At 69.9% G+C, this 13,629-nt stretch overlaps 2 protein-coding genes across 5 annotated transcripts; one reads left to right on the plus strand and one right to left on the minus strand.

The window, feature by feature from the left end:
- Positions 1 to 355: 355 nt before the first annotated feature.
- On the minus strand, positions 356 to 6,275 carry SIRT2 (sirtuin 2). 4 transcript variants are annotated; one of them, XM_080361648.1, is made up of 16 exons: positions 6,227 to 6,275; positions 6,083 to 6,129; positions 5,931 to 5,970; positions 5,330 to 5,446; positions 4,273 to 4,314; positions 4,084 to 4,190; positions 3,927 to 3,983; positions 3,754 to 3,822; positions 3,207 to 3,336; positions 2,422 to 2,481; positions 2,261 to 2,316; positions 2,051 to 2,127; positions 1,883 to 1,934; positions 1,702 to 1,769; positions 675 to 741; positions 356 to 579 (listed from the first exon to the last, which is right to left on the minus strand). In XM_080361648.1, exons 1-16 carry the CDS (start codon positions 6,240 to 6,242, stop codon positions 412 to 414), a joined length of 1,173 nt encoding a protein of 390 aa, XP_080217774.1. In that variant the 5' UTR covers positions 6,243 to 6,275; the 3' UTR covers positions 356 to 411. The 4 variants fall into 4 exon arrangements, with proteins under 4 accessions (XP_080217774.1, XP_080217775.1, XP_080217777.1 ...); XM_080361649.1 differs by lacking the exon at positions 5,330 to 5,446; XM_080361651.1 differs by lacking the exon at positions 5,931 to 5,970 and having other exon boundaries at positions 6,227 to 6,256.
- Positions 6,276 to 6,552: 277 nt separating this feature from the next.
- Positions 6,553 to 13,441, plus strand: NFKBIB (NFKB inhibitor beta; the record flags this gene model as incomplete). The annotated part of the gene is given in 10 exon segments (XM_080361627.1): positions 6,553 to 6,723; positions 6,725 to 6,865; positions 8,465 to 8,472; positions 8,475 to 8,572; positions 10,589 to 10,814; positions 11,515 to 11,603; positions 12,401 to 12,490; positions 12,492 to 12,590; positions 12,592 to 12,648; positions 13,394 to 13,441. Coding segments are annotated over 10 exon segments (975 nt in total). The 5' UTR covers positions 6,553 to 6,604.
- Positions 13,442 to 13,629: the final 188 nt, after the last annotated feature.

The following is a 13,629-nucleotide window of genomic DNA, read 5'->3' on the forward strand; positions in this document are numbered from 1 at the left end:
CTACCGCCTCCACCGTGCTCCCAGAGGGCTTTTCGGCGGCGGCTCGTCAGCCTATTGGTCAACAGCAACGTCAATCAACTGTCGTGGGCTCTGACGGCTTTCCCTCACGCCCCCCCAACCTCTTCAACCGCTCCCGCCAGGACACCCCCCCCACCCATTGGCTAACCCTCCCGCCTATCAACCCCCGCCGCGCTCTGATTGGCAACCTTCCTCAATCGTCTCTTCGGATTGGCCAGCGCCCGTTGGCCCTGGCCCCGCCCACCGCGTCCCCTCAGGTGGCGACGCCGCGACCCCCGAGACGTGACAGGGACCGCGAACCGCGCGGGACCCGCAAAACGCATCCGCGATTTAGGAATAAAGCGCTTTATTGCACAACGACGCAGCCCCAGTAACCACGGCCCCCCCTCCCCGCTACGGCGAGGGGTCCTGGGGCCCCCCCTGGGCCCCGCCGGCTGCTCCTGGGGGCTCCTTGTCCCCCCCCGGGGGCTCCTTGTCCCCCCGCCGCGTTGTCTCGGCCCCCCCCCGGGCCTTGGCGTCGATGGCCGCGTGTTCCCTGCGCATCAGCTCCTCCAGCTCCTCCTGAAACAGCGGTGAGTGATGGGGGGGGACGACACCCCCCAAAAACCCCCTCGGGGACCCCAAAATCCCCCTGAGGGGGGCGGGGGGGGGGGTACCTTCCATCCCAGCAGCTCGGCCAGGGCCAGGCAGCCGCTGTCACACTCCCCCAGCCAGGCCACGTCCCTGCGGGGGGGCAGAGTGAGGGGGGGACCCACAGGGACCCCCCCAGACACACAGGGGTGCCCCAAGTTCATGGGGACCCCCCCAGACCCACATAGACCCCCAAAACTCACAGGGACCCCCCCCCAGTTAATGGGGACCCCCTCAGACCCACATGGACCCCCCCAGACCCACAGGGACCCCCCAAAACCCCACAGGGACCCCCCAAAACCCCACAGGGACCCCTCAAAACCCACAGGGACCCCCCAAAACCCCACAGGGACCCCCCCACAGTTCATGGGGACCCCCCCAGACCCACATAGACCCCCCAAAACCCACAGGGACCCCCCCAAAACCCCACAGGGACCCCCCCACAGTTCATGGGGACCCCCTCAGACCCACAGGGACCCCCCCCCACAGTTCATGGGGACCCTCCCAGACCCACATAGACCCCCCAAAACCCACAGGGATTCCCCAGACCCATGGGGACCCACATGGACCCCCCCAAAATCCACATCGACCCCCCCAGAACCACAGGGGTGCTCCAGTTTATAGACACCCCTCCAAGACCCACATGGACCCGCCCCCCCAAATCCATGCCCCCCCCCCCCCCCAAAAATCCACAGGACCCCCCCAAACCCTACAGAATGCCCCCAGCCCCACAATGACCCCTAAAACCCACAAGAACCCCCAAACCCAAAGGACCCCCCCTCCAGATCCATAGGGACCCCCCAAAACCCCCACAGCGCCCCCCCTAAACCCAAAGGACCCCCCCCCCAGATCCACGGGGGCCCCCAATCCCCACAGTGTGCCCCCCGCAGCCCCACAGTGACCCCCTAAAACCCACAAGACTCCCCCCCCAGCCCCACAGTGGCCCCCCCAAACTCAAAGGACCCCTCCCCAGATCCATGGGGACCCCCCCAAACCCCCAGCGCCCCCCCAGCCCCACAGCGCCCCCCCAAACCCCCTCATGCCCCCCCCAACCTGTACGCCTTGTCCGAATCGAAGTCCATCCCGCAGCCGAAGCCCATCAGGGACATCAGGGGGTCACTCTGGGGGGGGGACACACAAAATGAGGGTGATGGGGGGGGGGGCAGCACCACCTGACCCCCCTCAGTGCCCCCACCCCCCCCTAATTCCATTGCACCCCAAGTTTCATCCTCACCTGCCCCGTCTTCTCCTTGTTGATGAGCAGCCGGGGGGTGTTGGTGGGGACCCTATGGGGGGGCAGATTAGAATGGGGGTGTCACAGCAGGGGGGGGGTCCCTGGGGGTTTGGGGGGGGTCCCTGTGGGTTTGGGGGGGTCCCTGGGGGGGTCCCTGGGGGGTCCCACCTGCTGACGAGGGAGGCGAAGGGCTGGACCTGCAGCGAGGTGCCCATGATGAGCAGCAGGTCGACCTTCTGGAAGTCCTGGGGGGGGACACGGGGGGTGTCACCGCTGTGTGTCCCCCCCGGTGTGTCCCCCACAGTCTGGGGGGGCTGCTGGACCCCCCCTCAAAAAAAAAAACCCACACCCACCCCAAAAATAGAAAGCGGCACTCACCGATTGCAGGAGGGTGAAGAAGCGCGAGGGGAGATTCTCCCCAAAAAACACGATGTCTGGGGGGGCGGGAGGTGAGGGAGGGGCCGGGGGGGCCCTGTGCCCCCCCTGGGGGTGTGTGGGGGGGCTCTGTGTCCCGTCCCCCCCCCAAAAAAGATACTCACCGGGTTTTACCAGCCCCTGACACTTCTCACATTTGGGGACCAGGGAGGAAAAAATGCGCTCTGCGGAATGGGGGAGGGCGTCAGCGGGGGGGCACGGGGACATGGGGGGGCACGGGGACATGGGGGGGGGTACAGAAAGTGATATAGGGACCACAGGGGGGGCACAGTGTGATATGGGGGGGCACAGCGACATGGGGGGCACAGTGTGATATGGGGACATGGGGTGACATGGGGGGGGCACAGGGGGACATGGGGTAGGATGGGGGGATATGGGGGGGGGCGTGGGGACAGAGGGGGATATGGAGGGACACAGAAGGACATGGGGTAGGATGGGGGGACATGGGGGTGACGGGGGATATGGGGGGCACAGTGTGACGGGGGGGGCACAGGGACATGGGGGGGGACATGAGGGGCACCGTGTGCCGGGGGGGGACACATGAGTGGCACAGCGTGGTGGGGGGGGCACAGTGTGACGGGGGGGGACATGAGAGGCACAGTGTGACGGGGGGGCACAGTATGACATGGGGGGGGACATGAGGGGCACAGTGTGCCATGGAGGGGCACAGCGTGACATGGGGGGGGACACATGATGGGCACAGTGTGATGGGGGGGGCACAGTGACGGGGGGGGCACAGTGTGACGTGATGGGGGGGAGACACATGATGGGCACAGTGTGACGGGGGCGGGGCACAGGGACATGAGTGGCACAGTGTGACACGGGGGGGGGGGCGCAGTGTGACCGGGGTGGGGGGCGGCGCCGTCCCCGTGCCCGTGCCCCTGCGTACCCTCCATCCAGCGCAGCCCGTAGCGCTGCCCGCAGGCGGTGCTGAGGCAGCGCGACGTGACGAACGTGCCGTGCGCCTCCACCAGCCGCTCGGGACGCAGCCCCGCCACGCGCTCCAGGGCGTCGATGTTCTGGGGGGGCACTGTCACCCCCCTGGGACCCCAGACCCCCCCGGGACCCCCAAATACCCCCTGAACCCCAAACCCCCCCTGAACCCCCAAACCTTCCCTGAATCCCCCCCAGCTACTCAGGCTGCAGCCCCACCACCCACTCCAGTGCATCAGTGTTCTGGGGGGGGGACACAGTGACCCTCCCTGGGACCCCCAGACCCCCCTGAACCCCCAGACCCCCCTCTGAATCCCCAAACCTTCCCTGAGCCCCCCTCCAAATCCCCAACCCCCCACGAACCCCCAAACTCCCCCCAGCCGCTCGGGCTGCAGCCCCACCACCCGCTCCAGTACATCAGTGTTCTGGGGGGGACACTGTGACCCCCCCGGGACCCCCAGACCCCCCATGGGACCCCCCCAAACCCCCCTGAACCCCCAAACCTGGGTGTAGCAGCGCAGCAACAGCCCCTTGTCCTGCAGCAGCCGCATGAAGTAATGACACAGCGTGGGCTGGGGGGACACGGTTTGGGGGGGGTCACAAACCCACAGGCCCCCCCAAACCCACAGGGACCCCCCAAACCCACAGGGACCCCCCCAGATCGCTCCCGTTTCACCTTGAACTTGCCCGGGTAGAGCTCCCGCGCCAGCGCGTAGAACGGCTCCGGGTGTTTCTGGGGGGGCACACGCAGTTTTAGGGGCCGGGGGGGGCTGGGGGGACACTGCCCCCCCCCGGGACACCCCAAATCTGTATTTTTGGGGGGGGGGGGTCACCTTGAAGAAGCCGATCTCGAAAATGGCCTCGGGGTACGGGAGGTCGTAGCTCTGCAGGTTGGCGTAGAGCCCGGTGCCGGGGGAGCGGAAGTCGGGGATCCCGGCGGCTGCGGGGGGGGGGACACGGGGGGCGGGGGGGTCAGGGCCCCCCCAAATCCCCCAACCCCCCCCAGAGCCCCCCAAACTCACAGGTGGAGATGCCGGCGCCCACCATACACACAATGTTCTTGCCTGGGGGAGATAAAGAGGAATTAAGGGGGGGTGCCCACAGGACCCCCCCAAAACCCACAGGGACCCCCCAAACCCACAGGGACCCCCCCAGCCTCATGGTGGCCCCCTGGGGACCCCCCCAGACCCACAGGAACCCCCCAGTTCATGGGGACCCCCCACAGGGACCCCCAGCCCCACAGGGACCCCCCAGTTCATGGGGACCCCCCCAGCCCCACAGGGACCCCCAAGAGCCCTCCAGTTTATGGGGCCCCCCTGGTCCCACAGGGACCCCCCTGGTTCATGGGGACCCCCAGGAACCCCCCAGTTCATGGTGACCCCCCAGACCCACAGGGACCCCCAAAACCCACAGGGACCCCCAGTTCATGGGGACCCTCCCAGCCCAACAGGGACCCCCAGACCCACGGGGACCCCCCAATTCATGGGGACACCCCCAGCCCCACAGGGACCCCCCAGAACCCACAGGGACCCCCCCAGTTCATGGGGACCCCCAGACCCCCAGGAGGCCCCCCAGTTCATGGGGATCCTCCCAGCCCCACAGGGACCCCCCTGGTTCATGGGACCCCCCAGACCCCCAGGAACCCCCCAGTTCATGGGGATCCTCCCAGCCCCACAGGGACCCCCTGGTTCATGGGGACCCCCCAGACCCCCAGGAACCCCCCAGTTCATGGCGACCCCCCTAGCCCCACAGGGACCCCCAGGAGCCCCCCAGCCCCACAGGGACCCCCAACCCCACAGGAGCCCCCCAGTTCATGGGACCCCCCAGCCCCACAGGGACCCCCAGGAGCCCCCCAGCCCCACAGGGACCCCCAACCCCACAGGAGCCCCCCAGTTCATGGGGACCCCCCATCCCCACAGGGACCTCCAGCCCCACAGGAGTCCCCCAGTTCATGGGGACCCCCCAGACCCACAGGGACCCCCCAGACCCACAGGGGACCCCACAGTTCAGGGTGACCCCCCAGCCCCACAGGGACCCCCAGGAGCCCCCCCGGTCCCACAGGGACCCCCCGGGCCGTACAGCGGGCGCTGCTGAGGAAGCGGCTGACTCCCTCCAGCGACAGCTCGTCCAGCACCCGCTCCGGAGGGTCCGCGCCCAGCCCCAGCGTGCGCGACAGCAGGCTGCGCAGCAGCTCCACTGCGGGGACAGGGGCGACCACCGCTCGTTAACGGGGACCGGCGACCGCCCCCAGCCCCAGCGTGCGCGACAGCAGGCTGCGCAGCAGCTCCACTGCGGGGACAGGGGCGGCCACCGCTCGTTAACGGCGACCGCCGACCACCGCCCCTTAATGCGACCACCGCCCCCCGCTCATTAACGGCGACTGCCGACCGCCCCGCTCATTAACGGCGACCGCCGCCCCTTAATGCGACCACCGCCCCCCGCTCATTAACGGCGACCGCCGCACCCTGCCCCTTAACGGCGACCGCCGCCCCTTAATGCGACCACCGCCCCCCCACTCATTAACGGCGACCGCCCCCCGCCCCTGAACGGCGACCACCGCTCATTAACGGCGACCGCCCCCCACCCCCTAACGGCGACCACCGCTCATTAACGGCGACCGCCCCCCACCCCCTAACGGCGACCACCGCTCATTAACGGCGACCGCCGCCCCCCAACCTACTGTCGTTATCGGCGGCAGCGCCGAGCTCGGGGTCGGACGCCTGTGAGAGAGCGGGGGGGGTCAGCGGGGGGGGTCCGGTACCGGGGGGGGTCCGGTAACGGGGGGGGGTTCCGGTAACGGGGGGGGGGCGCGGCCCGGCTCCCGGCGCTCACCGGGGACTCCGCGTCCCGCTCGTCCGCGTCCCCGCGGGTACCGGGAGCTGGGGGGGAGCGGGGGGTCAGCAGGGTCACCCGGGGGGTCACCGGGGTCACCCGGGGGGTCCCGCTGTCCCCGCCGCGTCCCCCCCGCCCCGTTACCGTCCGGTTCGGCCATGGGCGCCGGCCGCACCTCCCGGCGTGCACCGCGCTCCCCCACCGCTGATTGGCGGAGAGCGTCAGCCCGCCCTGCCACACCTCCCGGCGTGCACCGCGCCGCCCGCCCTTCCCGGCGCTGATTGGCGGAGAGCGTCACCACCCCCCCGCCCTGCCACACCCCCCGGCGTGCACCGCGGCGGCCGGTCACACTTCCCAGCGCCGATTGGCGGAGAGCCCCGCCCCCTCCCTGCCACACCTCCCGGCCGCTGGCGGTGATTGGCCACCCCCCCGCTAGCCCCTCCCCCGGAAGCCCCCGTGAGGCCCGCGGGGATTCCCCGGCGCGGTGGCGATGGCGGCCCGAGCGGCCTGAGCGGCCCGGCCATGGCGGCCCCGGACGCGGCCCCGGCGGCGCCCGCCGAGCACACGCGGCCCGAGGGCGATGAGTGGTGCGACAGCGGGCTGGGCTCGCTGGGCGACGGGCCGCTGGGGCCGCTGGGGCCGCTGCCCCGGGGAGCCCGGGGAGGAGGCGGCGGAGGCGGCCCCGGCCCCCGATCCCGCCCCGGCCCCCGATCCCGACCCGGTTCCGGCCCCCGCGCGCTGGCTGAGCCACGTGCTGCGCTTCGTCACCGAGGACGGAGACACGTGAGTGGGGGCGCGCGGGACCCCCGGAAACACTGACCCCCCCCGTGTGCCCATAGACCCCCCCCCCCCATGTCCCCACTGAACCCCCCCCGGTTCCATTGACCCCCCCGCGGTTCCATTGACCCCCCCCGGAAACACTGACCCCCCCGTGTGCCCATTGACACCCCCCCCATGTCCCCACTGAACCCCCCCCGGTTCCATTGACCCCCCCCCGGTTCCATTGACCCCCCCCGGAAACACTGACCCCCCCGTGTGCCCATTGACACCCCCCCCATGTCCCCACTGAACCCCCCCCCGGTTCCATTGACCCCCCCCCGGTAACACTGACCCCTCCGTGTGCCCATTGACACCCCCCCTCATGTCCCCACTGAGCCCCCCCCCCGGTTCCATTGACCCCCCCCCGGTTCCATTGACCCCCCCCCCGGTTCCATTGACCCCCCGTGTGCCCATTGACCCCCCCGGTAACATTGAACCCCCCCGTGCCCAGCCCCGGTCCCATTGACCCCCCCGTGTCCCCATTGAACCCCCCAGTAACACTGAGCCCCCCCGTTTCCCATTGATGCCGCTGGTGACGCAGTCCCCCCCCCGTGTCCCCATTGATCCCCCCCCATGTCCCCATTGATCCCCCCGTGCCCATCCCCGGTCCCACTGACCCCCCCCTGTGTCCCCACTGGCCCCCCCGCTCCCATTGGTTCTCTCACATCCCCACTGCGCCCCCGTGTCCCCCTGACCCCCCCGGTTCCCATTGAATTCCCCGTGTCCCCATTGCCCCCCACCCCATGTCCCATTGACCCCCTGTATGGCTCCCATTGATCCCCCATATCCCCACCTGCCCCCCCCCATGTCCCCACTGCCCCCCCATGTCCCATTGATCCCCTGTATCCCCATTGAGTCCCCTGGGTCCCATTGATCCGCCATGTCCCCTCTGCCCCCCCCCGGCCCGCGTCCCCACTGACCCCCCCCCAGCCCCACTGCCCCCCTATGTCCCATTGACCCCCTGTATCCCCATTGAATCACCTGGTTCTCATTGATCCCCATGTCCCCCACTGACCCCCCCGGCCCCACTGACCCCCCATGTCCCATTGACCCCCTGTATCCCCATTGAGTCCCCTGGTCCCACTGACCCCCCCACCGTGTCCCCACTGACCCCCCCGGCCCCACTGCCCCCCCCATGCCCCATTGACCCCCTGTATCCCCATTGAATCACCTGGTTCCCATTGATCCCCGTGTCCCCACTGACCCCCCCGGCCCCACTGACCCCCCCACCCCCGTGTCCCCCCTGCCCCCCATGTCCATTGACACCCGTGTTCCCCGTTGCCCCCCATGTCCCACTGATGCCCATGTGCCCCATTGCCCCCCCCATGTCCCATTGACGCCCGTGCCCCTGTTGCCCATCATGTCCCCCCACCCCCCCATGTCCCCATTGCCCCCCATGTCCCCATTGCCCCCCATGTCCCCCCATGTCCCATTGATGCTCCTGCCCCCCGTTGCCCCCCATGTCCCCCCATGTCCCAGTGCCCCCCCTGCCCCCCCTTGCCCCCCGTGTCCCCCCGTGTGCCATTGACGCCCGTGCCCCCCCGTGCCCCCCGTTGCGCGCAGGGCGCTGCACTTGCCGTGATCCACGAGCACGAGGGGCTGCTGGACGCCATCCTGCGGCACCTGGGGGGGCGCAGCGCCTACCTGGACCTGCAGAACGACCTGGGGCAGGTACGGGGGGCACGGGGCGCCGGGACCCCCCGCCTGTCCCCGTGTCCCCCCGCCTGTCCCCATGTCCCCCCGCCTGTCCCCATGTCCCCTCACCTGTCCCTGCACCCCCCAGTGTCCCCGGCCCCCCGGTTCTGATCCCGGGGCTCCGTGGTTCATGGGGGGGTTTAATGTCCCTGTGTCCCCCCTTCGGGGTCTCTGTGTATGTGCCCCCCCCCCATTGAGGGTCCTGGGCCCCTCCCATGTCCCCCCCCATTGAGGGGCCTGGGCCACCCGCCATGTCCCCAACGTCCCCCTGTCCCCCCAGACCCCCCTGCACTTGGCGGCCGTGCTGGGTGTCCCCAGTGCCCCCCCATGTCCCCAATGTCCCCCCATGTCCCCCAATGCCCCCCCCTGTCCCGCAGACCCCCCTGCACTTGGCGGCCGTGCTGGGTGTCCCCATTGCCCCCCCCCATGTCCCCATTGCCCCCCCCATGTCCCAATGTCCCCCCATGTCCCAATGCCCCCCCATGTCCCCCCAGACCCCCTGCACTTGGCGGTCCGTGCTGGGTGTCCCCAGTGTCCCCCATGTCCCCAATGTCCCCCCCCGTGTCCTCAATGCCCCCCCATGTCCCCAATGCCCCCCCTGTCCCCGCAGACCCCCCTGCACTTGGTGGCCGTGCTGGGTGTCCCCATTGCCCCCTCCATGTCCCCATTGCCCCCTCCATGTCCCCAATGTCCCCCCATGTCCCCAATGCCCCCCCATGTCCCCCCAGACCCCCCTGCACTTGGCGGCCGTGCTGGGTGTCCCCAATGTCCCCAATGTCCCCCCATGTCCCCCCCATGTCCCAATGCCCCCCCCATGTCCCCGCAGACTCCCCCTGCACTTGGCGGCCATGCTGGGTGTCCCCCATGTCCCCCCATGTCCTCCATGTCCCCCCCATGTCCCCAATGTCCCCATGTCCCCGCAGACCCCCCTGCACTTGGTGGCCGTGCTGGGTGTCCCCAGTGCCCCCCCATGTCCCCATTGCCCCCCCCATGTCCCATTGCCACCCACCCATGTCCCCATTGCCCCCCCCATGTCCCCAATGCCCCCCCTGTCCCCGCAGACCCCCCTGCACTTGGCGGCCGTGCTGGTGTCCCCAATGTCCTCAATGTCCCCCCATGTCCCCATGTCTCCGCAGACCCCCCTGCACTTGGCGGCCGTGCTGGGTGTCCCCATTGCCCCCCCCATGTCCCCAAATGCCCACCCTGTCCCCGCAGACCCCCCTGCACTTGGTGGCCGTGCTGGGTGTCCCCATTGCCCCCTCCATGTCCCCATTGCCCCCCCCCATGTCCCCAATGCCCCCCCCTGTCCCCGCAGACCCCCCTGCACTTGGCGGCCGTGCTGGGTGTCCCCAGTGCCCCCCATGTCCCCATTGCCCCCTCCATGTCCCCATTGCCCCCTCCATGTCCCCATTGCCCCCCCCATGTCCCCAATGCCCCCCCTGTCCCCCAGACCCCCCCTGCACTTGGCGGCCGTGCTGGGTGTCCCCATTGCCCCCCCCATGTCCCCATTGCCCCCCCCATGTCCCCATTGCCCCCTCCATGTCCCCAATGTCCCCCCACGTCCCCAATGCCCCCCCATGTCCCCCCAGACCTCCCTGCACTTGGCGGCCGTGCTGGGTGTCCCCAGTGCCCCCCCATGTCCCCATTGCCACCCCCATGTCCCCAGTGCCCTGTCCCCGCAGACCCCCCTGCACTTGGCGGCCGTGCTGGGTGTCCCCAATGTCCCCAATGTCCTCAATGCCCCCCCTGTCCCCCCAGACCCCCCTGCACTTGGCGGCCGTGCTGGGTGTCCCCATTGCCCCCCCCATGTCCCCATTGCCCCCCCCATGTCCCCAATGCCCCCCTTGTCCCCGCAGACCCCCCTGCACTTGGCGGCCGTGCTGGGTGTCCCCATGTCCCCCCCATGTCCCCAATGCCCCCCCTGTCCCCGCAGACCCCCCTGCACTTGGCGGCCGTGCTGGGTGTCCCCATGTCCCCCCCATGTCCCCGCAGACCCCCCTGCACTTGGCGGCCGTGCTGGGTTTGCCGGGGCTGGTGCGGAAGCTGCGGGGGGCGGGCGCGGGGGGGCGGGCGCTGGCGCGGGGGGGGCACACGGCGCTGCACCTGGCGGTGCGGGAGGGGCACCCCGGCTGCGTGCGCGAGCTGCTGCGCCCCCCGGAGCCCCCCCGAGAGCCCCCCCACCCCCAGCAGCCGCCCGTGGACTGCGCCAACTACGACGGTGAGGGGGGGCCCTGGGGGGCTGGGTCGCTTGGGTCTAAGGGGCTGTTATGGGGCTGGGGGGGTCATGTGGGGGGGGTGGGTCACGTTGGTCTAAGGGGCTGTTATGGGGCTGGGGGGGTGTCTGTGGGGGTGGGAGGGTGTATGGGGTCGCTTATGGGGCTGGGGGGTCTCTGTGGGGGTGGGGGCGTCATGTGGGGCTGGGGGGTGCATGGGGTCTCTTATGGGGCTGGGGGGTCCTGTGGGTTTAAGGGGCTGTTATGGGGCTGGGGGGGTCTCTTATGGGGCTGGGGGGGTCATGTGGGGCTGGGGCATCACATGAGGCTTCTTATGGGGCTGGGGGAGGTGGGGGGGTCTAAGGGGTTTCTATGGGGCTGGGGAGGTGTCTGTGGGGGTGGGGAGGTCATGTGGGGCTGGAGGGGGTGTATGGGGTCTCTTACGGAGCTGGGGGGGTCATGTGGGGCTGGGGGGGTCATGTGGGGCTGGGGGGGGCGTATGGGGTCTCTTACGGAGCTGGGGGGGTCATGTGGGGCTGGGGGGGTCATGTGGGGCTGGGGGGGGTGTATGGGGTCTCTTACGGAGCTGGGGGGGTCTCTGTGTATTTGGGGGGGGTCGTGTTGGTTTTTGGGGGGGGGGGGCCATGGACTGGGGCACCCATGTCAGTTTTGGGGGGTCCCCGTGCCCCCCCCGGTGCCCCCCAGGTCACACCCCCCTGCACTTGGCCGTTCTGCGCAAGGACCCGGAGCTGGTGCAGCTGCTGCTGCGCGGGGGGGCCGACCCCAACAAACCGGTGCGGATGGGGGGGCCCCGGGACCCCCAAACCCCCGTGACCCCCCCGCGACACCCCCACAACCCCCTGTGACCCCCCCATGACCCCCTGTGACCCCCCCAACCCCCGTGACCCCCCCAAGGGCTGAGATGCAGCTGCAACCCCCCCCAATTGGCCACAGAGATGCAGAAACACAATGGGGGGGGGGGGGGTCTAGGGGTTTGGGGGGGGGGGGGAGTCTGAGGGGGCCGGGGGGGGGTCACAGGGTCCCCCACATTTCTCTGACCCCCCCTGGGGCTGAGATGCAACCGCACCCCCCTATAATTCCCCATAGAGATGCAGGGGGGTCTGGGGGGGGGGGGCAGGGGATTTTGGGGGGGTCCCCCTATTCCTCTGACCCCCCAGGGTTGAGATGCAACCACACCCCCCTGTAATTCCCCATAGAGATGCAGGGGGGTCTGGGGGCTTTTTGGGGGGCTGTGGGGGGGGTCAGAGGGTTTGGGGGGGGGGGGGTCAGGGGATTTTGGGGGGGTCCCCCCATTCCTCTGACCCCCCAGGGTTGAGAGGTAGCTGCACCCCCCTGTAATTCCCCATAGAGATGCAGGGGGGGCTGGGGGCTTTGGGGGGGGCGGTCAGGGGATTTTGGGGGGTCCCCCCATCCCTCTGAGCCCCCAGGGTTGAGATGCAGCCGCACCCCCCTGTAATTCCCCATTGAGATGCAGGGGGTCTGGGGGGGTCAGAAGGGTCTGGGGGGGGTCAGGGGGTTTTGGGGGGTCCCGGGGGGTGTCCGGGGTCACTGACCCCCCCCGCGCGCGCAGGAGCCGAGCTGCGGCCGCACGCCCCTGCACCTGGCGGTGGAGGCGCAGAGCCCCGAGGTGGCGGAGCTGCTGCTGCGGGGGGGGGGGCCGACCCAACGCCCCCACGTTTTTGGGGTTCACCCCCCTGGGCAGCGCCCGGCGCCGCCCCGACCCCCGGCTGCCCCCCCTGCTGCGGGCCTGGGGGGGCCAGCGAGCCCCCCCCCAGCGACAGCGACAGCGACAGCGACGGTGACAGCGACAGCGGCAGCGTGAGTGCCCCCAGTGCACCCCAAAACCATTCACCTGGGGGGGGACACACATCGGGGGGTCATGGGGACCCCCAAACCCCCTTGGCCACCCCCCCCATGGACCCCCAAACCCCCCCAGGGCCCCGAGACCCTCCTGCTCCCCCAAACCCCCCTGGGACCCCCCAGGACCCTCCCCATGGACCCTTATGCCCCCCCCCCGGGACCCGCAGACCCTCCTGCTCCCCCAAACCCCCCTGGGACCCCCAGGACCCTCCCCATGGACCCTTATGCCCCCCCCCCGGGACCCCCAGACCCTCCTGCTCCCTCAAACCCCCCTGGGACCCCCCAGGACCCTCCCCATGGACCCTTATTGCCCCCCCCCGGACCCGCAGACCCTCCTGCTCCCCCAAACCCCCCTGGGACCCCCCAGACCCCCCTGGGTTCTCCAATCCCCCCCCAGGACCCCCCTGGGTCCTCCAATCCCTTCTGGGCCACCCCAGGACCCCCCTAAACCCTATAGAACCCCCCTATGGACCCCTCCTGACCCCCCCAGATTCCCTGTGCCCCCCCACTCCCACTATATCAAGGCGGGGGGGGGGGGGTCTCGCAGCTCCTGGACTGACCCAAACTGGGGGGGAGGGGAGGGGTCATCCCACTCATTCAAATTCTGGGGGGGTTTCCTGCTCTTGGGACCCCCAAAATTAATGGGGGGGGGGTGTTTTCTTGTTCTCACCCCAAAATTTTGTTACCCCCCCCCCCCCCCCAGGATGAATACGACGACATCGTCATCAACAGCGGCCGCTGCCCAGACTGACCCCCCCCAAACCCTATTTATGGGGGGGGGGGGATTTGGGGCCCCCCCCCCATGTGTGTTTCCCCCCCCCCCATAAAATCCCCCCCCCATAGTGTTAGAGAATTTCTACACTTGTACAATAAATGAGGGGTTTGCCCCCCCCCCCCCTTTATTCAGCCCCCCCAAAATGCTGCAGCTCTTGGTGGGGG

The sequence above is a fragment of the Nesoenas mayeri genome (assembly GCF_963082525.1).
Source record: "Nesoenas mayeri genome assembly, chromosome: 35".
NCBI lineage: Eukaryota > Metazoa > Chordata > Aves > Columbiformes > Columbidae > Nesoenas > Nesoenas mayeri.